The following is a 27,072-nucleotide window of genomic DNA, read 5'->3' on the forward strand; positions in this document are numbered from 1 at the left end:
TCAGTGGTTTAGACCACAGTGCCACCCATGTCCCTCATGGTTGAGCATAGCAGGGAGTAAAATAGCTAAACTCCCATGCCCCCAAATGGTCCTGCAGCTGCTCAGAAGCTCCCTTGGCTCCTACTTGCATTTTTAAGGAGTAAAGGTAAAGGGACCCCTGACCATTAGGTCCAGTCGTGGCCGACTCTGGGGTTGCAGCACTCATCTCGCTTTATTGGCTGAGGGAGCCGGCATACAGCTTCCGGGTCATGTGGCCAGCATGACTAAGCCGCTTCTGGCGAACCAGAGCAGCGCACAGAAACACCGTTTACCTTCCCGCCGGAGCAGTACCTATTTATCTACTTGCACTTTGACGTGCTTTCGAACTGCTAGGTTGGCAGGAGCTGGGACCGAGCAACGGGAGCTCACCCCGTCACGGGGATTCAAACCGCCAACCTTCTGATCAGCAAATCCTAAGCTCTGTGGTTTAACCCACAGCGCCACCCGCATCCCTTTTTTAAGGAGTACTCGTTAACAAAAATAAAAATACGGAGAGGGATATGCACAGAGGTTAACAGAACTGCATTTGCGCTCCTGTTCACTACTATGCTTATGAAGGGGTCATTACTTAGATCTCTCCCAGATCTAAGTAATGCATCACTGTCAAGCCTTGGTGGACCTGTGTGAAGCTGAAGACGGCAGAAAGTAAGGTGCCCTAATGTGCTTTGCCTGCTCAGTTGAACTGCTCAGCAGATGGAGAGGTTGCCGGTTGCAGCTCTCTTGGAAGGACATTATGGTTATTAATGGAGCAAGAGCTCTGCTGAGGCTTGGGTCATTTTGGCGCTGTACGGCATAATTTTATAAAAGGAGGACTCCTTTCTCAACCCTTTGTCCGGCTGCGGGAAAAAAGACTGGACTATTATGGATAGCCTTGGCTACCAGTCTTTAAGAGTAATGACCCAACTGTGAATTGCTGGCATGAACTTTGCAGAGGTGAGCACACACATACACCCCCGGCAAACTCAGGGTGAGGAAGGAAAAGAAATATCCATGCAGAATTTGAGACTGTTTCCAGATGTGGAGAGCTGGTGTGGTTTAGTGGCTAGAGCGCTGGACAAGGACCTGAGGAGACAAGGGTTTGAATCTACTCAGTGGAGAGGCTCGCTGGATGGGGCCAGTCACTGCCTCTCAGCCTAGACTACCTCACAGGGTTGTTGGGGGGATTAAATGAGGAGGGGGAGAGAAAGCCACTTCCGCCCTGCAGAGGAGGTGGGATTGTGGGCGTCACGCCCCCCCCACGCGTGATTGGGGGAATCCCCGGCCAAGTCACCCCCTGGCCAGGCAATTGGTTGGCTCTGGGGGCGTGGCCTGCCCTATTTAACACAGGCGCAGCCGGGGATCTCCCTCTTTTCCCACCTACCAGCTGTTCCTGTTTCCCACCATCCCGCCCTTTAAGGTTTTCGTTCCTTGACCTTGCTATGGACCTCGGTTGGTCGTTGAGGGGCCTGGTAGGAATTTTTCCACTTGGCAAATTGGCACCAGCCACTTGGTTTTCGCCTACCTCGTAGCAAATCGTCACAACTTTCTTGGTATTGGCAGTTAGGCATTGGTATTGGTATTGTTTTGTAGATGGAAGACGGGAGGTAACGCCATCACCTGCCCCGCATATTGAAGGGTAGTCCGATAAAGGATGCCGGGGGGTGTGGCCCTGTCCGAAGCCTATGGAGGTGAGTGTTAAGTTGGGGGTGAACATATCAGACGACACAGTGATTCTTCAAACAGCTCTTGTTTATTCACGGGCCAGAACAGAACTGAACTGAAGGATTCAGCCAGCCTGCTTATATAGAGCTCCAGTACAACACAACTGTAACCACTTTCTGTAACTATCCAATCACGGAACGTCACTTTCAATCCCTAATTTGCATATGTGGACCTGAGTGAAAACTATCTGCAGTATCCCCCTGCTGGCCCAGGGTGAGAACTTCAGTACATAACAGTGAGGGCCGGAGCAGTGACCCGGGGGGAGTTCCTAGTTGATGTGCATCAGCAGGACTCCCCCTACTGGTGGTTAACCCTTCCCGGACTTCAAGCGGACGGGCTGAAGCTGGATATAGTCGGTTAGGACCAATGCCTAAGCCAATACCGCTCATCAATTGTAACCAATAAAGTGGCCTTATTTAGCCCATTAACCTTAATAATTGTGTCATGTGTCTTTATTTCCACTGGGAGCAGGGTGGCAACTCACCACTCAACCGTGAGGCCACCTTGAGCTGCTTGAAGAAGACGGTGGGATATAAATTTAGTAAATAAGATGAGTACATCGTGCACAGCACTCTGAAGAATAACTTAACACCTCTCTTGTTTTTGTTTCACGTCCATTTCTAGGTAGTGTTCATGGCTCAGGGTTGTACCTGATTAGTCATGTCCATTCATTTCAGCGGGTTAGTCTGAGCGTGACTTAACTGGACACAACCCTTTAATAATAAAAATGATTTTTAAAAAATAAATAAAATAATCTCAAAACGAGCAGTGGGTTGGACAATTTCCCAGTGGTGGTGTGTAGTTAATCTGACTCGGGGAACCTGGTTCAGCCAATCAGGAAAGAGGTTTGCTCACAGCTGATTCCTGCATTGCAGGGGGTTGGACTAGATGTCCCTCAAGGACCCTTCCAACTCTACAATTCTTTGTAGGCATCGAGTCATTGTAGTCTAGGCTTGGGGAGAGAACGCATCACAGGATACTGAAAGCGTTGAAAATTGGGAATGTCCCCATTTGAAACCCTGGAGAGCTGCTGCCAGCCAGTGTAGACAATACTAAGCTAGATGGGCCAGTGGTAGGCAGCTTCCTATGAGCTGTAGCTCAGTGGCAGAGCACCTGCTTTGTATGCAGAAGGTCCCAAGTTCAATCCCTGGCATCTCCAGGTAGGGCTGGGAGGGACCCCTGTCTGAAACCCTGGAGTCCTGCTGCCAGTCAGTGTAGGCAATACTGAACTAGATGGGCCAGTGGGCTGACACAGTGTAAGGCGGCTTCCAGTGTTGCCATCCTTTCATAAAGATGGTTATGGTGCTCAGCGAGACAGAGGGGATTGAGAAAAAGAGAGAAGAGCAGAAGATGCTACAGCTGCTTCTCCTATTCATGGCAATACAGTGTGCCAAGATATGCCGCTGGGAGAATTCAGCTAGCAATGCATTTGCCTGGCAAGGAAGGGATTGTAATAATATTTTACAGGCTTGAATGCAGCGTTTCTGCTGCCACCTTGTGCTCGTGCTCTGTGAGAGCAATGTTTTGAAGGCTATGCACTGCATAGCACTGCCTGCTATTATTTGATGTGCGTGTGTGTGAATTCCGTAAAAATGCCATTGACGTGATAATAGTTGTACTTGTTGTTGTTGTTTAGTTGTTTAGTTGTGTCCGACTCTTTGTGACCCCATGGACCAGAGCACGCCAGGCACTTCTGTCTTCCACTGCCTCCCGCAGTTTGGCCAAACTCATGCTGGTAGCTTCGAGAACACTATCCAACCATCTCGTCCTCTGTCGTCCCCTTCTCCTTGTGCCCTCCATCTTTCCCAACATCAGGGTCTTTTCCAGGGAGTCTTTTCTTCTCATGAGGTGACCAAAGTCTTGGAGCCTCAGCTTCACGACCTGTCCTTCCAGTGAGCACTTAGGGGCTGATTTCCTTAAGAATGGATAGGTCTGATCTTCTTGCAGTCCATGGGACTCTCAAGAGTCTCCTCTGAAGCGAAGTTTTCTTTCTGCAGTTCTCTTACTGCACATAACTGTGGCATTGTGGGAAGTCTTGCTTCTTTTCTCTTGCATTCTGGGAAGTCTCGCTCATAATCTTTTCTCTGCTTCTGCACAAGAGTCTGAGAATGTTCTGAACAGTTCCCATTGAGTTCATGAAACAGTGTATCCTGACCTGTTCTTAATGCATTGCTGACCACATCTACGGAACGTGATTGTTGTATTCTTTCATGTTATGTTCCTTCAATATCAATCTTTAGTTATAATTTAATTAGGAGGGTTCATGCCTGTCTAGTTCTAGCTCCATTTCTCATCCTTTGATCTATCAATGATAAATGGACATGTGTTATTCCCGCCTTGTACCTATGTTAACCAATCAGCAACAAGATGCTTTGTGTTTGTATCAACCAATCAGCCACAAGCACACCTGTGGCAATGTTTGTAATATTCAATAAAAGAGAGTTCCCGGGGCTTGCCCCGGCAGACACCTCTCACATGACACCTACCACTCGTCTGTCGTGATTCCAACCCAACACTCCTCCAGCACCATAATTCAAAAGCATCAATTCTTCGGTGATCAGCCTTCTTTATGGTCCAGCTTCACTTCCATACATCACTAATAGTTGTACTAGTGGTGGAATTATACTGGACCACCAACATAGCATTCTGCTTCCTCACCTGTTCTGCAATGCTTCCCTCAGTGTGATTCAATCATTGCCATCCGGAGAGGGACTTTTGCACTATAGAGCAACAGATGTGGGACCAAAAAACCCCAAGCAAACCCAACCTAACCCCACCTAGAGCATTTGTGGTGTGAAAAGTTATAGGATTTCAACCAGAAGTTGTAGAACATGCCCTGTAGGAAACAAAGCAATAGGTGCTGAGTGTTGAGATAGCTCAATTGGTGGAACATGAGACCCTTAATCTCAGGTTTGTGGGTGCAAGTCCCATGTTGGGTGAAAGATTCCCCTGCATTGCAGGGGGTTGGACTAGATGACCCTCAAGGTCCCTCCCAACATGGTGATTCTATGATCCTATGTCCACCCCCAAAACCTTTGCATAAACAAATAGTACCAGAAGCAGGATTGCGTATAACTGCTCTGATGCCATCATGAGCACGAATCATCATAATTTTTTAAAATATATTTTTTAAATTGTCCAGAGGGACGTTCCCTCTATTTGACAGAAGGGACGGGACTTCTGCCACCAGAATCCAAAGATGCAGGTGGTGGTGGGGTGGGGAAAGAGATTTCCTTCCTAAGTAGGTCACCACAGCACTCTGACTCATATCAATAACTCCGGGCTGTCATCCCTCACTCCTGTCTCAATTTCCCAACTCAGATCATTTTCTTCCTTTTTAATTCTTTCACCTTGGTTGATTTTCTTCTGGCCTGCTTCTGCCTGGCTTTCCAACACCTGGCCCAGAATGCAAATCGTGTACTACCTGGCAACCAGTTTCTTGTTATCACCCTGCTGTGTGGCCTGCCATTTTTAATGTGCTTCTCCACTCCCCCCCCCAATCCCTTTACCCCCCGCTTTTTTGCAAGTATGCAATTGCCATAAGATTAGATAGCGATCACTGTCTTGTTAGTGATGGCCCCCGTTGTCGCCATTATCAGTCAGCCATACCAGAAGCAGTGGTGGCTGCTGCCCCATTGGGACTCGAGGGGCAGAAGGCCGGGACCCCCAAGAGCAGGGGGATCCAGAGCCAATGGTGGGGAGAGCCGACGAATGCTGATTTTCACCCCATCCTCCCTGCTGAGATGTACAAGGGCAACATGGAGAGTGAGGAGGGGAAGGAAGGGGACAGCACCACCCCCTGGACTGGTTATAAGCAGGCAGGCAGGCAAGAGGTGGCAGTGCCCCACTTGTCCAAATGGACTGACCGGAAGCAAAGCAGCTTTGACAAAGATGCAACTGACACAGGCAGAATCTCTCCCATATTTATTGTCAGAGGTTGGATCTGTACCGCAACTGGGTAGGTGACTGCAAAAACAAGAGAGAGGGGGGAAAACCAAACAAAAAAATCAGGGAGCTGAGAATTAGGATAGCATGGGGTGATGGTGGTGGTAGTGATTACAGCTTGGTGTGCAGAGGGAAATGGGCTCAGCCCAATTTGGCACAAACACTCATATATTACAAATACATACAACGGGTTGGTGCGTCAGCATGGCTGGGCGCTACAATGTGGAGGTGGAGTGGGGTGGAGAAGGGGCTGAGCACACCTGGGCAAGAAGCAGCAGCGGGATTGCTGCAGCAGCTGTATGACAGGGATAAATTCAGCCGGTGCAGCCTTTCTCATCATGAACAACTATGGACGCTTCCAGACTGCCTCTGTTTTCACGAGGGATTCAATCACATACTGGCAAATGCATGTTGTGTTGGGATACTGCCAGGGAAACACAGAGTCCATCATGGCCCCCAAGCCTGCTGTCGGACGTCCATCGATCTCCCGTAGGCACGCAGTATCAGCAATTAGCGACATGAGCTCCAGAAATAGGTGGAACGGAAATATCCTAACATGTTGTGCGGTTACGTTTGATTGGGAGGTCTTGCACACTGAACTCACTTCTCCAAAAGACCGGACTTTTTGCAGTAAGGAAAGTGACGGGGGAAATGCAATAGAAAATATGGAGGGATAATACTTGCTCTAAGCTCCCTGCAAACAAATCAAGACGAATGCCCATTAAGCAGGTCATGTGGAAACGCCCTAAAAGTCGTGGTAGCTTTAAGACAAAACAAATCTATTTTGATTATGAGCTTTTGCATGGCCTTGATAAAGGTGCTGGACTTTGAGGTGCCACCAGACTCTTTGCTGGTTTTTGTCTTGTGTTTTTTTTTGCCTGCAACAGACTAGCACCCCTCTAGAATTTATCATCGTGGTGGTTTCCATTGTGACACCTCCAGGCTACATCTTTTGAATTTTTGCTTGTCAGGCAGATGTTAAAGCTACAGTAATAAAACTGCCAACTCTATTAAGGTGTGTGTGTGTGTCTCTCTGTGTGAGTGATGTGCTGTTCCCTAAGAGTTTTCTCCATGTTTGTTTGTGAAGGGGGAGCAGGACAGCTGGTGATCTGCTTGTTCAAGACAACACCCACACACTCCATCACTCCATTTCCCTGACACTCCCGTTCCCCTCTCTCCTATTAATTTGGGGAGGTTCCTTTTCCCTCTCCAGTGAGAGAAAGTTTCGGGAGTTCTGTCCTCCAATTCCAGCTGGAGTGGCCTCAGTCACACAGCCTACCAAAAAGCCACTGGTAAGAGCCAAAAAAATTGATGGCAGACATCTTTCTCCAGGGGAAGGAATGTGTGGGGAAGGCAGCAGAGTGTATAAGGTACATTTATAATGGCAGGGGCAAGAAATGCTACCCGGGATATTAAAAGGCAACTGCTACATGATCCAGATCACATAAGTGCAACTGAAATTGTGGGAAGGGACATGATTTGTGGCAGGTGGACTGGAGAATAATGTACAAAAGAGAATAGGCCACACAGAGTACAGGAAATGTGACGGTCTTTTTCTGCTTTCTCTTGCAGCGTTGGGGAAGGATTAGAACCTGAGAAACAGGATGCCATTAGTATACCTTAACCAGGTAAGATCAAGCTGAGAATTGGGATATATGATGGGTGGAAAGAGTGGGCAAACAGCACTTGCCCCCGAGGATTAAAAGCACCCCACAGAAGGTTTAGAGTCCAGCAGTGCTGGGAGGGTTTGGGGGAAGAGACCTAGTGGAGCTGTACTGGGGATAGTAATGAAAGCTGGGATGGAGCCGGTCCCAGTTGCTCTGATGGCTGGGAATGGGGCGGCCCAGCCTATCTGGTACGAGGAAGTGAATGCCCTCCTTGCCTGAGGTTTGAACGCTAATACTGAAACTATTGGACGAGGTGATCTTGGAGGAGAGGAGGTTAGCCTTTGCACCATGTGGAGGAAACGTGGAAGTCTGCATGTGCTGGGATGGGTATGTGTGTGCATGGAGCCCTTGTCCCCTGCTGCTAGCAGCACCTCCGTCCTACCGATGTCAGACCAAGCCAACCTGATTTCACAGCTTTCCCATTAATGGTATGAAGATGGCTGCCTAAGGTACACAGCCAAATTGCAAGCAGGCAGGTACGGGGCCAGCAGTTGGCCGAAGGACCCACACCAGCCCAGCCACACCACCATGCACCGCTTGCCCCATGGCCCCCCAGGTGCATTTTAAGGGGTGGGGGGTAGGAGTGCTTTCGAATGAGAGACAAGCTTGGCTCCCATCTGGAGTGGTCGCATGCCATTTGACCTAGAATGCAATGCCCCATCCCAAAGACCTGTGGCATTCATTGACTTCACAGATCTGCGGTCGGCCACCACACATGGGAGCCAGGATTAGCCCCCACCCCCAAGCCCCGCTGCAGCAGAGTCACGTCTAGGGCCCTGGTGGAAGGTGGCAAGTGAGGCCGCCGACAAAGCGGAGAAAAGCTTGCGGCAGCCACTGCCACCAGCCATCAGGGGTCTTTATTGACTTCTTGCACTGGGAGCCTCCTGACTATGCGAAGGGCTGAGTCTCCAATACTGCCAACTTTCCCCGCTACCCCCAAACAGCTGACCTTGGTGCCCGGTGTTATTGCTAGAGGAAGAGGGTACAAGAAAATCAAATCACAGTCTCAAAAAGCGTGGCCTTCTCCAGGGGGGCTGCAGTGAGACTGTCTGGCGGTGGCAGCAGTTTTGTCTCCGCTTCGGGTGTCATGTATTCCAGGTGGTGGTGGCCCCAGACGGGGGTGGTCAGCAATTGCCAGCGCTGGGGGAGAAGCAAGGCAGGCGAGTCAAGGAGCAACTCAAGGCACAAGCACGTCCGTTGGTTCACTGTTTGTTTATTTGCATAGAGCATTTTTTTCATCTCGCTTAAAAACTAGCGCAGTCGGGGTCCTTACATCCGTTAGCCATCAGTACAACAGAGGGACTTTAAAGGAAAAGCCTAAAATGTTGCCCTAGCGCAGAACCGTAGCTAGGTGATCTTGTGTCCCTGGCAGAACCGTCCAGCTTGCGCCCCCCCCCAGCCACAGACAAATTAGTTCTTCTTTCTGCCTCTCCTCCAACCCGCCTCCCTCCACCCATTCAATTCATCCTTTATTTAAAACCACTTATTATGAGACAATAATCAATATTTATATTTATGGACATATTTTTAGCCAATTTTGTGCGCGCGTCCCATCCCCCCATCCCCTGCCGGGGGCCCACCTCGCCAGTCCCTAGCTATGGCCCTGCCCTAGCGTACATTAAAACCAGCAACCGAGGCCAAATGAATGGTACACCAAAGGCAACCAACCAACATCAATCTGGTGGCATGTGAAGACTTTTTTTTTTTTTTTAAACCAATCTGTCCAGGCATTTTCAGCATGGAGGACAAACTGGTTTTAACAATAGTTTTTGGCTTTGCCGCTCTACTGAGTTTTATTGCACCTGTCATGATTTCGTCCTGCGCTTTTTAACGTTTTCATGTAATTTTTTATACTTAGCATTTGTTGCACCCTGTCCTCAGTGGCTGAAGTTTGGCCTAGAAATCTCTTCAACGCGCAAATCAATCAACACACAGCCCTTCTGAGGACTCAAAGGTAAAGGTACCCCTGACTGTTAGGTCCAGTCACGGATGACTCGGGTTGTGGCGCTCATCTCGCTCTATAGGCCGAGGGAGCCGGCGTTTGTTTGCAGACAGCTTCTGGGTCATGTGGCCAGCATGACTAAGCCGCTTCTGGCGAACCAGAGCAGCGCACGGAAATGCCGTTTACCTTCCCACCAGAGTGGTACCTATTTATCTACTTGCACTTTGACGTGCTTTCAAACTGCTAGGTGGGCAGGGACAGGGACCGAACAACAGGAGCTCACCCTGTTGCGGGGATTCGAACCACTGGCCTTCTGATCGGCAAGTCCTAGGCTCTGTGGTTTAGACCACAGCACCATCTGCGTTGGACTCAAAGGCCTCTGTAAATGGGAAGGTGTGTACACCTTTCCTAAAAAGTGGCAGAGAGTGAGCCAAGCGGGCATCCGTAGGGAGAGGGTTACAAACACGGGGAGCCACAAAATTAAAAAGCCTGTTACAGAGGCCTCCTTCCCACCAGCGGGATGGGCCCCAGATTCAGTCTGCTTGGGAGTGTGAACAGCTTTGCAGGTGGTGTGAGAGTGTTGAGAGAAGTGGAAGTTCCTCCTGCTTCAATGGCAGAAAAGCCTCCCTCAGATCTTACGCTGTGTGAAGTGGAGAATGGCACTGAAGCCGAGGCATGGAAAACCCCACATCCTTGAGAACCTTGGAACAGGATCTCTAATAAGCACAGAAGCCCATTTGGCACCTGCCTCCCCAAATCTATGCTTGCATCTTCCCTGCGCTTTTAAAGCCTTAGCACCACCCTAAGCTGTTTGGCCAGAAAGAGGGAAGTATAAATAACAGCTGCTTTAGCAACCGCAGAACCTGCTTCTGAGCTTTTATTTGGGTGACTGGAGATTACATCATATGGATGCTAGGCAGCTCCAAAAACCCATTCTCCTCCCCAAGTCTAGCAGCATGGCTGGCTAGCAGCCTGCAATTCAGCACAGCAGTCATGGCTGTGCCTGATAGCTGGCTGCACAGTGTGCAGAGGAGGCTTGCATGTCTCATTTGTAAAACAAGAGGGCCGGCCCCTCTCACAGCCACCTTCATCAGCAGAGGCATCCAGCTTGGAGTCAAGTCTGCTGTGCAAATTCCTTAGAGCATCTCTAAGGCCACACTGCCTGGGACGCGGGTGGCGCTGTGGGTTAAACCACAGAGCCTAAGACTTGCCGAACAGAAGGTCGACAGTTTGAATCCCCGCGACGGGGTGAGCTCCCGTTGCTCCTGCCAACCTAGCAGTTCGAAAGCATGTCAAAGTGCAAGTAGATAAATAGGTACCACTCTGGCGGGAAGGTAAACGGCGTTTCTGTGCGCTGCTCTGGTTCGCCAGAAGCGGCTTAGTCATGCTGGCCACATGACCCGGAAGCTGTATGCCGGCTCCCTCGGCCAATAAAGCGAGATGAGCGCCGCAACCCCAGAGTCGGCCACGACTGGACCTAATGGTCAGGGGTCCCTTTACCTTTACCTTAACGTCACACTGAATGATTGCAAGCTGCAACAAGGGAAAGATAACTATGCTGGAATAAGCACCCACACCGTACACTTAAAGCACTCCTAAACTGCATTACTTCCCCCCAAAGAATCCTGGGAACCGTAGTTTATCACAGATCAACAGCAGCTGGCACCCTTAAACTACAGTTCTCATGATTCTTTGTGGGGAAAGCCATGACTGTCACGGTGCTGTAAATGTACGGCGTGTGGATGTGAGGACACCACTGCAGCCTCATAGCAACACCTAGACGGGTCTACAGCAAAACTGCAACATCACCAGGAAGACCAAATGGGACACTTGGCAGCTCAGCTTTCCAGCAGAGCAAGGTGCTTGGCAACTCCATCCTAACGGGCTGGGACTGGCCAGAGACGAGAGACTGATTACTCACCTGTTGGAAGGAGCCCTTGCTTCGCAGAAGCTTGTAAGCGACCGTGCAGGGGATGCAGAGCATGGAGGAAAGGGCCAGAGCCCAGCCAATAGCCTCACCCCACCATGGGTAGATGTAGGTCTTGTTGTAAGTCAGTGGTTGGTAGTTCACCACATGGAACAGGAAGATGCCCTAGTGGTGAAGGAGGGGGGAGATACCAGAGATGATAATTGGGTTTTTTTAGCCTTGGGTAGGGGGAATAGAAGTGGCAGCCAAAACCCAGCCCTAGTTCTCTTGTGCTCAACAAAACATCTTCTCAAAACATGCTGCCATCTGCCTTATTGCAGGGCAGATTCGAGGGTAAACCATACGTGGAACGAGTCTGCCCCTGCGGCTTGATGGAGGTAGAAACTGTCTCTCAGGTCTTGTTATGCTGCCATTTCTATGGGGATATACGCTCGGTATTCATCACTCCTGTTATACAAAAATCTCCAAATGGGTCCGAACTTCAGTGTCTAAAACTCCTGGTAGAGGACAAGGATCTAGAGATCACGCTAAGGGTGGCCAAATTCTGTGCGACTGCCATAAAACTTAGGGAAGAAGTTGTACTACCAAAATGATTAAGGTTTTAAATGACAATTTTAGTTTATATTTTAGTAATCAAGATTTAATATATATTTTTAACTGCCGCTATATCTGAATTGTCTCTGTTATACCCAATTGCAATTCAATGTATTTCTGTTGTGTTTTATGATTTTCCTGATATTGTAAGTGAGCCGGAACTGGTCTGTGACCGTAAAAATAAAATTCATTCATTCACACCTCAAATATCAATGCACCTGGCTACAAGACTGAGGAGATCCCCTAGGAGATCTGTCAAAGATGCTTTAGTTGAGATTCCTGCATTGCTAAATGACCCCTGTATGATTCTAACTATGGAGAATGGGATAACCCTGCAGTCCTGCCCTGAAACAGGTTAGACAAATCCAGCGTGAAGAAGAAGTGCCATCACATTTTAGTAAAGTCGGACAGATATTTTGCACAGTGCAGAGGAGAGACAATAATTACCAGTGTTCCTTAGCATGTGCTGTACTATTTAAATGTAGGCAAACTACAAGTTTCTTTCAGCTGGGAATGAGGTAATCTAAAAACACCATCAGCACCATGCATACACCAGTACAGGGCTGCTCAAATATAGTCACAGCAGTCAAATATTCTGGCAACGAGTCAAAACAAATGTGTGAAAAGCCAGGCTGAGTTAGCCCATGTTTGCAAGGGGGCCCTTCTCTAATAATAATAATAATAATAATAATAATAATAATAATTTATTTATACCCCGCCCATCTGGCTGGGTTTCCCCAGCCACCCTGGGCAGCTTCCAACATAACGCTAAAATACAATAACCTATTAAACATTAAAAGCTTCCCTAAACAGGGCTGCCTTCAGATGTCTTCTAAAAGTCTGGAAGTTGCTTTTCTCTTTGACATCTGGTGGGAGGGCGTTCCACAGGGCAGGCGCCACTACCGAGAAGGCCCTCTGCCTGGTTCCCTATAACTTGGCTTCTTGCAGCGAGGGAACCGCCAGAAGGCCCTCGGCACTGGACCTCAGTGTCTGGGCAGAACGATGGGGGTGGAAACGCTTCTTCAGGTATACTGGACCTTCTGCCCAAACTGCTTTCAACTCACCACACACACCACTGGGGTGATGAGAGACCAGCACCACTTCATGTAGGGCAGCGGCCGGTAGCCAATCATACGGGCAACATCGTCCATGAAGCGGTCAGCTCCTGCGCGGAAGAGCGAATCAGTTTTGGGCCTCGAGCCAGGCCGTCCCCTCCCGCACCAACCTGAAAAGGGCCCCATTCACAGCGCCCAGATCTCCGGCAGCCTTGGGTGGGGGGGAGCCAAAGCAAGAGTCAAGCAGAGGACTGTGCAGGGAGGGAAAGTGTTTGCTTTTCCTGAAATCTCCTTGCCCCTGTGTCTCCCTTGCCACTTACCATAGACCCAGGCAATCACCACACACTCCCAGAAGGCCTGCCACAGAAGGGTGATCCCGCTGGCCGAATAATTGTCAAACAGCTGAAAGACGTACATGCCGCCCTAGGGTCACATGGCACAGGAAAAGAACCGATTACCGAATACGCGCATTATCCGTGTTGCTTATTATTATTCCAAGAAGAGAAATGCCAGCCGTGATGAGGAGTGGGGCTATGGAGACAGGGCCACGGGGACTTGTGTAGACAGTGTATCACACAGAGACACGTCACACATAGAGAGAGACACTGGCCCCTCTCTGCAAACAGCATGTCCCAAGCACAGCCAAATGGGCAAGCCTTGAGCTTCCAGCTCCGGTCATTCAGGATGGGACTTGCCAAGGAACTGAAATGGTCCTAACCATTAATGGCTGGAACCTGGTTCACGGATACTTCTTTCGACAAGTTGATCCTAAGGATTGTGAGGGGACATGGGGAAGGTGACAACGCGGTAGTTACCCCATGTCAGTGGAATTCCCCTCCCCAGGAACAGTAATTCTCAAACATGGGTCACCCATTGCTGTTGGACTACAACTCCCATCATCCCTAGCTAGCAGAACCAGTGGTCAGGGATGATGGGAGTCGTAGTCTAACAACAATGGGAGACCCATGTTTGAGAAACACTGTGGCCTGAAGGTTGGCTGGAATCCTAGCCGGAGCATCTCTTGCATGCAGCGTGATGGCTTTTCTCTTTGGGAAGACATAGGGAGGCTATGGCTCATGAAGCCATGGGTGCTGGTGGCGTGGAGAGGCATTTTTAACTTGACTGCACCTTCCGAGTAATTCTTATTACCCAGGAGTTTGGACTGTGCCCAGGAGCTTCTGGTGGCCCACCCAGAAAATGAGCTCTGCCCTAGCCAGCCTCCCCTCCCAGGCAAGCCTATGTAGCACTCACGTTTCGTCTAGAAAGGGTTTGTCCCACACATCGGCCTCACCTGAGTCACCATGGAGAGGTCAATGATACAGCAGACAAGGCAGCAAATTGCAGCGGTGATCTCTCTGCGCGGTGAGCCTGCTGCTGGCTGCGGAAACAGGTCTAGGATGCCAGTGATGAAACCCTCCACTCCCACAAACTGGCAGGATGAAATAACATATGAGAGAGAGGTAAACTTGGCACGAGGTGCTGGTCTATGCTCTGCTTAATATAGAGGTGTGGAACCTCAGGACTGAGGTCAAGATGTGGCCCTCCAGGCCTCTCAACCTGGCCCCCGGGACACTCTCTGGCCCTGCTTTGCACTCTGCACACACCCTGTGCCCCCTCAGCAGTGCAAACACATGAGCTCCGTTTGCATTCAGGTGAACTAGCAAATGCCGGTTCAGTCTCTTGGGTTCCTCTTTACTTGCCCTGTGGGCACAGCATTACGCTCCCATTTCCATCATGCCATTGTAACCTTCTTCCTATCATCCTTGCTTCAGATGGCATGCCCTCCCTCCCTCCTTTCCTTCCCCCCTCCCTCCCAGCTGCCAACTTCGTAAACACCTCCTCCTCCCATGCTTCCAACAGCAGCACCTTCCTGTCTGCAGCTGGGTTAGCAAACCGTAGCACAAACGCCGCCCACTGATTTCTGCAAGTAAAAGAAGCCGCTTTCCCTCTATGCCAGCCTTTCTCAACCTTTGGGTCCCTAGGTGTCATTGGACTACAACTCCCATCACCCCTAGCTAGCAAGGTCAGAGCTCAGGGATGATGGGAGTTGTAGTCCAACAACATCTGGGGACCCACAGGTTGAGAACCGCTGCTCTATGCCATTTCTACATCTGTGCCTCCCCCCGCAACGTGCTCTGCTCAATAAAAACATGCTCCCCATGAGTGGCTTACCTGGCTGTCCAGCCCCAGGACCAGAAGCATGAAGAAAAAAAGTGTCGCCCAGAGAGGGGAGAGTGGCATGAGCGTCACAGCTTTGGGGTAGGCAATGAAGGCCAGGCCTGGACCTGCAAGAGACAATGTGAGTTAAGAGGGGTGCCGGCTGCAGCGATAGCCACCAGCTTGGGGATTGAACGGATTCAGGGAGGACGAGGCTACCCATGTCTACTAGCCGCACCTGTGGCTCTGTTCTACCTCCACTGCCACAGTCATTACGCCTCTGAATACCTGTTACTGGGAAGCACAGGTGAGCAGGGTGATGCTGTGCTCATGTCCAGCTTGCAGGCTTCTCATAGGACGCTGCATGAAGGTGGGCCATTGGCCAGATGGAACAGGCTCTTCTTACATTCTCCCAAAATTCTAAGAAGTTACCTAAGCTTAGCATGCGAGAACACACCATTGGCCCGGCCAGTCCTGTTCTTCCCATTCTGATTGGCTGCAGTTCTCCGTGGTCTAGTCAAAGTTCTGTGCTACTGCTTGAGGTTCTTTTAAATGGAGATGCCATTGAGCCTTGAGGGACACAGGGGAGCTGCCTTCTTCTAAATCAGACCAAAGCTCCATCTAGTTCAGTGCTGTCTACGCTGGCTGGCAGAGGCTCTCCAGGGCTTCAGGCAAGAGCTATTTCCTGGTGCTACCTGGAGGTACCAGGTAGGCTTTGTGCTCTGCCTCCCAGCTATTTTGCACCCATGCGCCGCACCTTTTCATAGGGAAAGGGGGAAATGGGCTGATGAGGTGGGAATCGGAGGAAATCCCCACAGCTGGCGCTCACCTGACTCTGCCACCTGCGAGATGTCCACGCCCTGCTCCGATGCCATGAAGCCCAGGACGGAAAACACCACAAAGCCAGCAAAGAAGCTGGTTGAGCTGTTGATCACAGCCAAGACGTAGGCGTCCCTGTAGGGAGGACCAGGCAAGTCAATAGCCACAAGCCCACCCTCCACTCGGACCCAGTGGGTGCCCAGTGCCCTCTCAGGTCACCTCCCTTACAAGAGGTTACAATGCTTGTACCATGTTAGAGCTGCCCAGGACACCAGCCTGCCTGGAAATCACCCTTCCTTCCCTCTAATAAACCCAGTTGCCCCCTGCGAAGACACTCTGCACATGTTCCAATGTACTCTTGTCACAGGTTCTAGGACTGAATCTCACCACTAAGTATAGGTTGAGGGGTTCAAATTAAACCAGAGTTGGCTAGCATTAGATGGTAAAGGGTTCTTTTTTGGGGGGGAACCCAGCATGGGTAAGATTTTGCATCGCAGATGGCAGCAAGCAGCTGCATTAAACAGTGCACAATATAGGCACTATCCAATCTTCTGCTGGAAGGAAACTCCCTCCTGCAGCTCAGCTGTACTGTGCTAATCTCTTGCTGCTGTCACCATGAAGTTAGAATAATAGAATTGTAGAGCTCTAAGGGACCCCTGAGGGTCATCTAGTCCAACCCCCTGCATAAGGGGCATCTTAGGGCGGTGGTGGTGCATCAAAGGCTTCAAGGTATGTGGGGTAGAAGCTTTTGCCGCACTCCACTCCCATATTAACTCCCCAACTCCACACACTCCCTCGAATGTTGCATTCGAGACAAATTTTGTCTCCATTTAAATTATTAATTTCCTTATTTCATCCAGATTTCCGAATTTGTATGAGTGCAGAAGATGTCATAGAGCAGGATTTGGCAACCTGCTTGATCTTGAGGGACACATGCAAACAGCGGGTCGATGGTTTGTTTCCTGCGCTTTCCTGCTTCCTGGCAGCTGACGTTGCCAGGGTTTAGAGTGTGTGTGTGTGTGTGTGTGTGTGCAGCTTTCACCTGCATCAGCAGCAAATTAATTGGGGGGAACCATGAAGGTAACTAGCAGACCACACATGACATGAAAAACCATATTGCCCTCTGGCGCCTGGTACTACGATCTGCAAAATGGAACATGACCAGTTTTATCGTGGCCTGATGATTATCAGCTTGTGGTAACGCAGAGGGGGGGAGGCATTTTCACTCGTGGCATCAGGGCTGCATAATGCCCTCTCTGCTGCAATGTGAGGGGCCCTATCATTGTTGGTATTCCGCCGGCTCCTGAAGGCACACCTGTTCAGGCAAGCTCTCCCCTGAGCTGAACTAGTGATTTTAATGGAATCGTTTTTTGAGTATTTTCACTATGTATTAATTAAAGTTGTAAGCTGCTTAGAAGACATTTTGGCACATTAAGTAGTATATAAATTAATAATACTGATGACAAGGGTGAGGGTGGCGTCTAGCCCATGAGTTCTCACAACACAGAGAAAACAGAGAAGTTTCATGGAAGGAAATATGCATATCTGTGCATACTCTGCACTTAAAGAACAAGCAAACAGCAACCCAGACTTCTATGATAAATGCGACCTAAAATCTGCACCAAGAAAAGCTGAATTCTGTGACCAACTTAAATGGTCAAATCAAGCACATTTGCAGACATTTTCATCTTGCATAATTCATTCATCTTCTGCAAGTCATAAAAATGATACTGTACACACTGTGAGAACACATGCGCGTGCGCACACACACACAATTTCAGCCCTGTATTTGTCGCCTTAGCTGTAAACCTGCTTTTAAAGAGGAGGGAGAGAGGGAATGGAGATGGTCAGGCTTCTGAATTCTCTGTACTGCTCCAAATTCTGTACTTGTGCAGAATAGCAAAACACAGAAAAGGGGAAGCAATAAATGTGTTGGAAGATGACATGCGGGTTGCGGAATGGGGAGTGGTTGGGGACAGGAGAGAGATGAGGACCTAGTGGGTGCGGGGTATAGATGCCACTATTTGAAGAAGTCCTAGCAGCATTTTCAAGGCTTTTCTTCAAGACCACAAGGGCTAGAAACAAACTCTTGTTTAAATAAAATCAGTGTCTCCATCAGGATTCAGGCAAAGCCAGCAGATTCCACACTTGGGGACTGAAAGCCATGCAGATCTCTTTTTAAAAGACTACCCGTATGCGGTGTGGGGCCTCACCTGTAGCAGTTGTTGTGGAAGCGGTTGTAGCTGCCAAGTGCGGTCAGGGCGCCCAGCCCGATAGCATATGAGAAGAAGATCTGGGTACCAGCATCAATCCATACCTGGGGTGAGGGGAACAGCCGTGGTATAAACCCCACCGAGTGGGGGGCAGAAATCTTGTTTGCATGACCAGGCCTGGCCTGGCCAGAGGGCAAAGGCGCAGTTAGATGCAAAGGCCTGCCTCCCTGCACACAGATATTGGCTATGGCCTCTGTTTTCCCAGCTGCTTCCCTGTTTGAAACCTTCCACGTCCCCTCTCTCGGTGAATGTGCCATCCCAGTTCTTACCTGAGCGACAGCAAGCTTGGTCCAGTCCGGTTTCAGGTAGTAGATGATGCCATCTAGCGCACCGGGCAACGTCACGCCATGCAAGAGCAGCAAGATGAGAACCACGTAGGGGAAGAGTGCAGTGAAATACACCACCTGCCAAGCAAGGATAATAATAATAATAATAATAATAATAATAATAATAATAATAATTTATTATTTATACCCCACCCATCTGGCTGAGTTTCCCCAGCCACTCTGGTCGGCTCCCAAACAAATGTTAAAAACAGTACAGCATTAAATATTAAAAACTTCCCTGAACAGGGCTGCCTTCAGATGTCTTTTAAAGATAGGATAGCTGCTTATTTCCTTCAAATCTGAAGGGAGGGTGTTCCACAGGGTGGGTGCCACTACCAAGAAGGTCCTCTGTCTGGTTCCCTGTAACCTCACTTCTCGCAATGAGGGAGCTGCCAGAAAGCTCTCGGCGCTGGATCTCAGTGTCCGGCTGAACGATGGGGGTGGAGACGCTCCTTCAGGTATACAGGACCGAGGCCATTTAGGGCTTTAAAGGTCAGCACCAACACTTTGAATTGTGCTCAGAAACGTACTCGGAGCCAGTGCAGATCTCTCAGGACCGGCGTTATGTGGTCCCGGCGGCCACTCCCAGTCACCAGTCTAGCTGCCACATTCTGGATTAATTGCAGTTTCCGGGTTACCTTCAAAGGTAGCCCCACGTAGAGCGCATTGCAGTAGTCCAAGCAGGAGATAACTAGAGCATGCACCACTCTGGCGAGGCAGTCCGCGGGCAGGTAGGGTCTCAGCCTGCATACCAGGTGGAGCTGGTAGACAGCCGCCCTGGACACAGAGTTAACCTGTGCCTCCATGGACAGCTGTGAGTCCAAAATGACTCCCAGGCTGCGCACCTGGTCCTTCAGGGGCACAGTTACCCCATTCAGGACCAGGGTATCCCCCACACCCGCCCGCCCCCTGTCTCCCAAAAACAGTACTTCTGTCTTGTCAGGATTCAACCCGAATCTGTTAGCTGCCATCCATCCTCCAATATTATTATTAGGACATCGCCAGCACCACACTGGTGGGCTGTTGCACATGGGTGCTGAGTGGCTGCAGTCAGATTGGTGGGTTGCAAGGTGTGGATGCCTGGTCTGTAGGAGGAAGGGATGGGGCTCATGTTAAAAAAGGTGTGTTTTTTACTGGGAAATGATATATAATGAAATGAAAAGGATGTTTAAAATAATGTTTGTAAAAAAACACACCCCAGAAGCCTTTCTTCTGCGAATTATAAGAATAGAACTACCTAAATTGTATAGAAATTTATTAATATGTGCGACTACAGCAGCAAGAATGTTACTTGCCCAAAAATGGAAAGAAGAAGTCCCAGCAAAGGAAGAATGGATACAAAACTTATGGGATATGCAGAAAGGGCGAAACTTACCGGAAGAAGTAAGAAATCAAGAGAACAAACTATTTTTTTTATAAAAGAATGGAAATGGTTTATTGAATATTTACAGATAAATTGTAAACAGATAAAAACACCGACAGGATTATTGTAATAACCTGCAGCTATGTGAGAGTACCGTATTTTTCGTCCCATGGGACGCACCTAGTTTTTTGGGGGGGAAATAAAGGAATTTCCCCTTTATTTCCCCCCCAAAACCAGGTCGGGGAACAGCGGTATGGCGGCACTCCACCTCCCCGCTGTCCCCCAAGCTTGTGGGGCTGGCGCTGGGGAGAAGCGTGCTTTTTCCCAGCGCCAGCCTCCAAAGCAGGTCGAGGAACAGCGGGATGGCGGCGCTGCGCCTCCCCGCTGTCCCCCGAGCTTGTGGGGCTGGCCAATGTCTGCCCGGCGCGCTGGGTGCTCTGCTTCAGGGCGCCCCGCGCGCTGGATGGCAGGCTGCTATCCCCACGCTGCGGATGTCTGCCCGGCGCGAGGGGCGCTCTGCTTCAGGGCACCCCGCGCACCGGGCGGCAGGCTGCTATCCGCAGCCTAGGGAGCCCTGCGGGCACTCCCGCGGGCTCCCCAGGCTTGCGGATAGCTTCCTGAAGCCTGGAGAGCGAGAGGGGTCGGTGCGCACCGACCCCTCTCGCTCTCCAAGCTTCAGCAAAAGCCTGTATTCGCCCCATAGGACGCACACAGATTTCCCCTTCATTTTTGGAGGGGAAAAAGTGCGTCCCATAGGGCGAAAAATACGGTATATAAATAAAGAAGATAACTAAATGAGCAAGTTAAATTTATTACCTTCTGCATATCCAAATTAACTTAAGGAACCGCAGAAAGAAGGGGAAGGAAGTCAAGTTTTAAAATGTCAAAATGAATGTAAAATCAGTGAAATGTATATATTTGAAAAGTAGAAGCACTTTACTTATTTTTTAAAATGTGTCTTTTTGGCTCAGAGACACACTAGGAAATTATTTGTTGGGCACCACAAAGATGCGCATTTCACAGAAGAAACACTTGTGATGTTCAGAACGCCCATCCCAAAAGGCAACACACACACACACACACACACACACACCAAAGGAGAAATTAAGGCAACTCTGGGGTCACCTGATACAAGAGCACTGGCCGAATAACCTCTCACTCCCATCCACATAAAGAATTAACGCCAGATGTGATAGGACGCCAGTTGCATTTGCTTGTCTTTAACGGTGTTTATGGTATTTTCTTACCACGGCTTACGCAACGTTTTTTCCATTCACCACAGCAATTGTATAATGACAGTTACTAGCTGACGTCGTGTGTGGCTGGGTGGGGTTTGGCCTTCCAGCAAACACCAACGGTGCAACCACCGTCAGAAAATTATTACAGGTCCGAGTGCTACAACGGAAGGAGGAAGTGACAGCATGTTCTCAGATTCTATCTTCGCTGGGAGGTTTTTTCCCTTACAGTTTCTGAACTACAAATAACAAATTTCAGCATTAAGATGCCGATGGATCCGTCATTAGTGACCATATTGCGCTCCCTGTGTGTTGTCATTGCCAATATACACTTGTTATCAGTGGAGCAGTTATGCAATTTTAGGCTTATTATGGGTTAGGGAGAGAAAGAGTGCTATTTAAGAGGTGGGGGAACCCTTTTCAGCTTGAGGTCCACATGGCCTCATGGGGAACCTTTAGGGGGCCACATGCCAGTGGTGGGTGGAGCCAGAGGGAATAGTGGGCGGGGCAACAGCTGCATACATGCCAGGCTACATGGCAGCCCCGCAAAAGTCAGATACACCCATCTCTCCATCCATCAAACAAGAGGCGTTTTCGTCATATTATTGCTTAATATGGAGGAATGGTGGTTGAAATTATTGGAGACAAAGTTGATAGGTTTTGGTTAGAGAAAAGCTATTGCTCAAATTCATAAATAGTTAGAGAAGCGCTTTTGGACATTTTTGTGTAAAAGGAAAATGGATTAGTCTGAGACATTTGGCTGGGAAGATTGGGAAAATATTACCTAACAGAAAGTAGAATTGCTGGATGTCATTCTAGAGTGGATATTTTGAATAATTTCTTTTTTCCCCAAAAAAATTTTTATTGGTTTTCCAAATTTATAGGAAACATAAAAGAAAAACATTACAATATAAAAAAGACAAACAAACAAACAAACATTTATCCTAGCTATTATAATCTCACTTTTGATTTCGTTGTTAGATGACTTCCTCAAATCCCCCTAGCTGAATTTCCATGTAACTCATTGTAGCAGTTTTCCAATACTATTTTCAAATAAAATTAACTTAGTCAATTAACATCTTTCTTTCTTTTCATTTTCACTTCTATCCATAGTGTTATGCAATTTAACATATGTACGGTAACTCCTAAGCCAATTTGGTACTTACAAATAGTTCTACTTATGTTATCTTAGAATATTTAACTAAATACTCCTTAACTTTCTTCCATTCTTCTTGGTACTCCTCCTCTTTCTGTTCGCGGATTCTTCCGGTCAGGTCGGCCAGCTCCAAAAAGCATTTTGAATAATTTATTTTATGTAACTGACAGATGGAAAATTGGAAGTCTTTCCCCCTTTTTTTTTTGTTTTTTTTGTTTTGTTTTCCTTTGGTGTTTTATTTTCTCTTTCTCTGTTTTTTGCTTTTATTTAGGTTATTTTCTTTTATCTTATTGTATAATGAAAAAACTGTAATGAAATCTTATTTTTTAAAAACCCCAAAGAGGCATTAGCACTATTCAAGGGCATAATCCAGGCAGCCAAAAGCACTCACAGAGGGCAGACTGGCGAGTCTTGATGGTCAGATTGAGATGCCTGGATGGGAACGTTCAGCCCCCCCAGGTGCCTGAGGCTCCCCACCTGAGGCTGCTTTAGGTGGTTATTGTGTATTGTTTACTTCAAAATGTGTTATGGCAGCCCTGCTACATTTAGGGGGCTGTCCTGATGAGCATAATCCTGAGCATCTGCCCTAAAGTCCTGCCCTGATGCCATAACTGACTTTTTTCTATACTTCCTCAGAAGCTTCCCCCACAGTAACATGCACACACACTTTTAAAGGAAGACCCATTACCTTCCCAGTTGACTTGACCCCCTTCCAGATGCAGAAATAGACAATGACCCAAGTCGTGAGCAGGCAGAGGATCAGCTGCCAGCTGAGCTCTCCCGGTTCACCCAGATCCCCCGAAATCCGCAGCACCTTGTTCCTAAGAGGTGGGAGACGAAGTGGAGAGGGAAATTAGCAGGGGCCGCAGCTTGAGCATGAGGAAGACAAGAAGAAAAACCATTTGCCCCTGTCCTTATCTAGTGCTGACTCTACCATTTAGAAATATTCAAAATATTAAGTGAGTTATAAGTGATTTAATACGAAGCACCTCACTTCAGATGACAGATTTCGGGTACCATTAAAAGGCAGCAAATAGTCAATAATTTTTGTAAATATAATTGATCTAATATTTAAAAATGGGTCTCTGCAATGGGTGTCTCCTTTGTGTTGTTTTTAAATTTATCCGCTGTTATTTTCTGGGCTATTTTCAAAGCTTTTTTTAAATTAAATTTTGTACATCACCTTGAAACGTGTGCGGAAGGTGATGAATAAACAATATTAGTAAATAATCAATGTATATAAATTATATACTGTCTTTGTTTTATCACCATGGAAAGCACCCTTTGAATTTTCTGCCTCAGGTGCCAAAATGTGTAGGACCCCCTTCTTGTCTGAACCATTCTTCCCCCTCTCTTTCCGGTCTCCCCTCATTCCTCCCCACCTGATTCTGTGAATTCAGGAACCTTTCCTGCAGGCCCCATACCGCACCGCCCCCCAAGAGACCGACATCCTGGTATCCCTTTAGGGAACTAGCACCCACTCACTCCCAGAACTCTATGATGGGCGAACGCTGGTCAGCCAGGTTGCTGCAGTTTCTGGCAGTGCTGCTGTTGGTGGTGGTGCCATTGTTGTCGCAGCCGCCCAGGCCAAAGAGCTCAGTGCACTGGGGGGTGTTCCAGGAGTGACCGCAGGTGGCCCAGGGCAGGGTTTCCGTCAGCGAGTGCACCAGGTAGAAAAGGCCCCAGACGAGGATCATGATGTAGTAAGAGTTGCAGAAGAAGACAATGACCATAGAGGCCAAGCCCAGGCCTAGGGAGAAACGAGATGGTCAGAGGCTGGCTCAGGGGAAAGCGGAGGAGGCATGCGGTTCTTCCTGAGGGAAGGGCAGCATGTTCAATTCCCACCAAGGCCTGGCTTGGGCATGCAGTGAGAATGAAGTGGTAGAGTCCCAGCCTGGTAGAGCAGAATGTACCACTTTACCTTCCAGGTGAGAGATCATATCTTGAATGCTCCCTTACGTGAAAGGAAAGGGAAGACCTCCCTGCAAATAGAAAATAAGCACTGTTTTCCATCTCCTGGTTTTTTGGTTTTTAAAAAAAACAAGGAAGTGGGGTGGCCCCTCACTGACAGCCTGAGATCCATTGAAAGCTGCCTTGCCCCAAATTCAGATCATTGGTCCATCTACCTCATTACTGTCCACACTGACTGGCAGCAGCCCTCCAGAATTTCAGGCAGGTCACATCCCCAGGTACAGTGGTGCCTCGCAAGACGAAAAGAATCCGTTCCACGAGTCTCTTCGTCTTGCGGGTTTTTTCGTCTTGCGAAGCAAGCCCATTAGCGGTTTAGCGGGCTTATCGGATCAGCTGATAAGTGGCTTATCGATCAGCTGATAAGCGGCTTAGCGACCAGCTGTTAAGCGGCTTAGCGACCAGCTGTTAAGCGGCTTAGCGACCAGCTGTTAAGCGGCTTAGCCCATCAGCTGATAAGCGGTTTAGCGGCTTGGGAAAAAGCTGATAAGCGGCTTAACGATCAGCTGATAAGCGGCTTAGCGACCAGCTGTTAAGCGGCTTAGCCCATCAGCTGATAAGCGGTTTAGCGGCTTGGGAAAAAGGGGGGGGGGAGGAAAAAACCCCCGCAGGAACTCGCAAGACATTTTCGTCTTGCGAAGCAAGCACACAGGAAATTCGTTTTGCGAAGCACCTCCAAAACGGAAAACCCTTTCGTCTAGCGGGTTTTCTGTCTTGCGAGGCATTCGTCTTGCGGGGCACCACTGTATCATACTTGGATACGTCAGGGATTGAACCTGGCACCTTTTGGATGCCACTGAGCTACAGTCCGTTCTGGCACTTCCAACACCCCACAACCCCACTCTGCTGCATGCGCAGACTAGGCCTAAGCCCTGCCCAACTCCATCTCCTTTTTCCATGACAACTTTCCATCTGAGCTGCATAGCTGATAGCGAAGGCAGCACAGACTCTACTGGGGAGCAGAACGGGGAATCTGTGCCAGGGAAACCTCGATTCTGTACCATGGGAAGCTCAACCGTATAGCCTACATGTTGTTGTTGCTATTATTCATTGCCTGCCCTTCGCACTAAGGTCCCAGGGTGTTACTACAATTAAAACACAACTTTTAAAAACAGTTTAAAGCAACTTTCTATCGCTCACAGAAATAAGGTGGGTCCCGAAAATTAATTATCTCTGCTGAATGGTCTCTTTAAATTTGAAAGTTTATTATTGTTCCACAAGATGTGTATTTCTTGAAAGGCCAGAGCAAATAACGTGACCTAGTTTTACAGCTGTGAAGCAGTATAGAAGGTGCTGTTAAGTTGTGTTAATTAAGCTGTTGGGTATAGTATATAAAGAGCAGCACCTAGCTCTCTCAGTACCCTGGTGGTTGGGTTGGTGAATGGGTCATGCTTATTGATATAATTAATGTAAAAGGAGTTTTTGTTTTTGTTATTAAAACCTAGCTAAAGTTATTTTGCGTTTCTTGAATATGTGTTCTCCCCAGCAAGCTTTCTGCAGTGCAACTCTTCAAATAGCCAACAATCTCATGTGTCAAAAGCCAGGACAAAGAGGTGTGTCTTCATATACAAACGAAGCATCCGTTTACCTTATCTGCACACTTTATTCTGCAAGGCAAGGGGAAGGCCAAGACTCTGTCAAAGCCCCAGCTCCTCATTCAGCCCCCAGTCCAAATTCTGAGCTATCACAAGAGACACGGCCCACATGCTTTCAAGCTTCCCGGCACCACGTCCTGAAATAACCTTAAGGGCTTTAAAACTTGCTCTGAATTCTTCATCCAATACATTATTCAACGTGTCGGCAGAATCCTCACAGCCCTGCGGTAGCCCTACATTACCCTGACTGCTAATGTACGTAGAGGGCTGGATATGAGGCATTTCAGGCCATACGTCAAAACACATTTACCGAGTGCACAGCCGTTGCTACCAGCCCTTTTGCCTCATCTGCCATGTCCGTCTCCTGCCCCCCTCCCAAAAAACCCGGTGTGCTAGTGTAGCCTTATCTATATGCCTGGGAAGCTGCCTTGCTTGCTGATGTAGGCCCAGCTCTGTAGGCCCAGTCTGGATAGTTAGCCTTGGTGAAGACTTGAGCTTTTCATCCCCAAAAAAGTTTTTGATTGAGTTTCCACTGAAATGAGGCTGCATTTTAATGTTCTAATCTTGTTTTTTAAGGTGTCTTTCAATCAATTGTTTTTATATTTGGTGTTAGCCGCCCTGAGCCCAGTCTTGGCTGGGGAGGGCGGGGTATAAATAAAATTGAATAATAATAATAATAATAATAACGCACAATGCAACGTTGGAGGGGTGGGGAATCGCAGGTGGCTAGTATTAAGAAGTGACAAAATCAGTGGTAGCGATTCTCCCCTCACAGGCAGACTCAGTCCTGTGTCTACATGCGCAGGCCCCACCCCACGCTCTCCATTAACTCAAAGGGAGGAGTCCATCCTCCAAGCAGCTGCTTAGTAAAGGGCCTCAGGGAGCCCTCTCTGCTGCTGCTTTCCAGCGCTGTGCTAGTTCTTCTACAGCAAGGGCGGAGGTAGTCTGGTTGCACTCCGGCCCCAGCCGGCGACGGCCCATGTTCAAAGTTGGAGGGAAGTGCAGCGCAACGTTTGGAGCGCCACTGATGTTTCCTCATCCTTGGCCTGTCGAAATGGTTGCCAGGCCTTCCAGGGAGGAGTTTCCACATTGAACCAACGAGCCCCCAGCCCCAGCCAGGCATCCACCATGGAATCCCCGTGCAAGGTTCCTTGGCAGACAAGTCGATGTGGGGTCTTCTTCCCTGAAGGGCAAGTCTTGTTTGAGCTGTTCAGCAAGGCTCAAATGACGCACAGGAAGGCATGCTGAAATCCACACTTGACAGACTCCCTCTGCAAACTGTAACTGCCTCATTGTCTGAGGCCCAGCTT

General features: G+C 48.7%; 1 protein-coding gene across 4 annotated transcripts in view; it reads right to left on the reverse strand.

Annotated features, from left to right (window-relative positions):
* Nucleotides 1-5,649: 5,649 nt before the first annotated feature.
* Nucleotides 5,650-27,072, reverse strand: part of LOC308471580 (sodium- and chloride-dependent creatine transporter 1-like) — a 31,575-nt gene continuing 10,152 nt past the window's right edge. For all 4 annotated transcript variants that reach the window (XM_080995740.1, XM_080995741.1, XM_080995742.1 and 1 more), the window contains exons 4-14: nucleotides 23,685-23,949; nucleotides 22,888-23,020; nucleotides 18,389-18,523; nucleotides 18,060-18,163; nucleotides 15,857-15,981; nucleotides 15,043-15,155; nucleotides 14,162-14,299; nucleotides 13,191-13,293; nucleotides 12,880-12,980; nucleotides 11,216-11,386; nucleotides 5,650-8,492 (exon numbers count right to left, since the gene is read on the reverse strand). In XM_080995740.1, the coding sequence (XP_080851866.1) occupies nucleotides 8,346-8,492; nucleotides 11,216-11,386; nucleotides 12,880-12,980; nucleotides 13,191-13,293; nucleotides 14,162-14,299; nucleotides 15,043-15,155; nucleotides 15,857-15,981; nucleotides 18,060-18,163; nucleotides 18,389-18,523; nucleotides 22,888-23,020; nucleotides 23,685-23,949 (1,535 nt within the window). In that variant the 3' untranslated portion in view covers nucleotides 5,650-8,345. The remainder of the gene's footprint in view (nucleotides 8,493-11,215; nucleotides 11,387-12,879; nucleotides 12,981-13,190; nucleotides 13,294-14,161; nucleotides 14,300-15,042; nucleotides 15,156-15,856; nucleotides 15,982-18,059; nucleotides 18,164-18,388; nucleotides 18,524-22,887; nucleotides 23,021-23,684; nucleotides 23,950-27,072) is intronic.

This window comes from Podarcis pityusensis (assembly GCF_964106645.2).
Source record: "Podarcis pityusensis genome assembly, chromosome: 2".
In the NCBI taxonomy this organism is placed as follows: Eukaryota; Metazoa; Chordata; class Lepidosauria; order Squamata; family Lacertidae; genus Podarcis; species Podarcis pityusensis.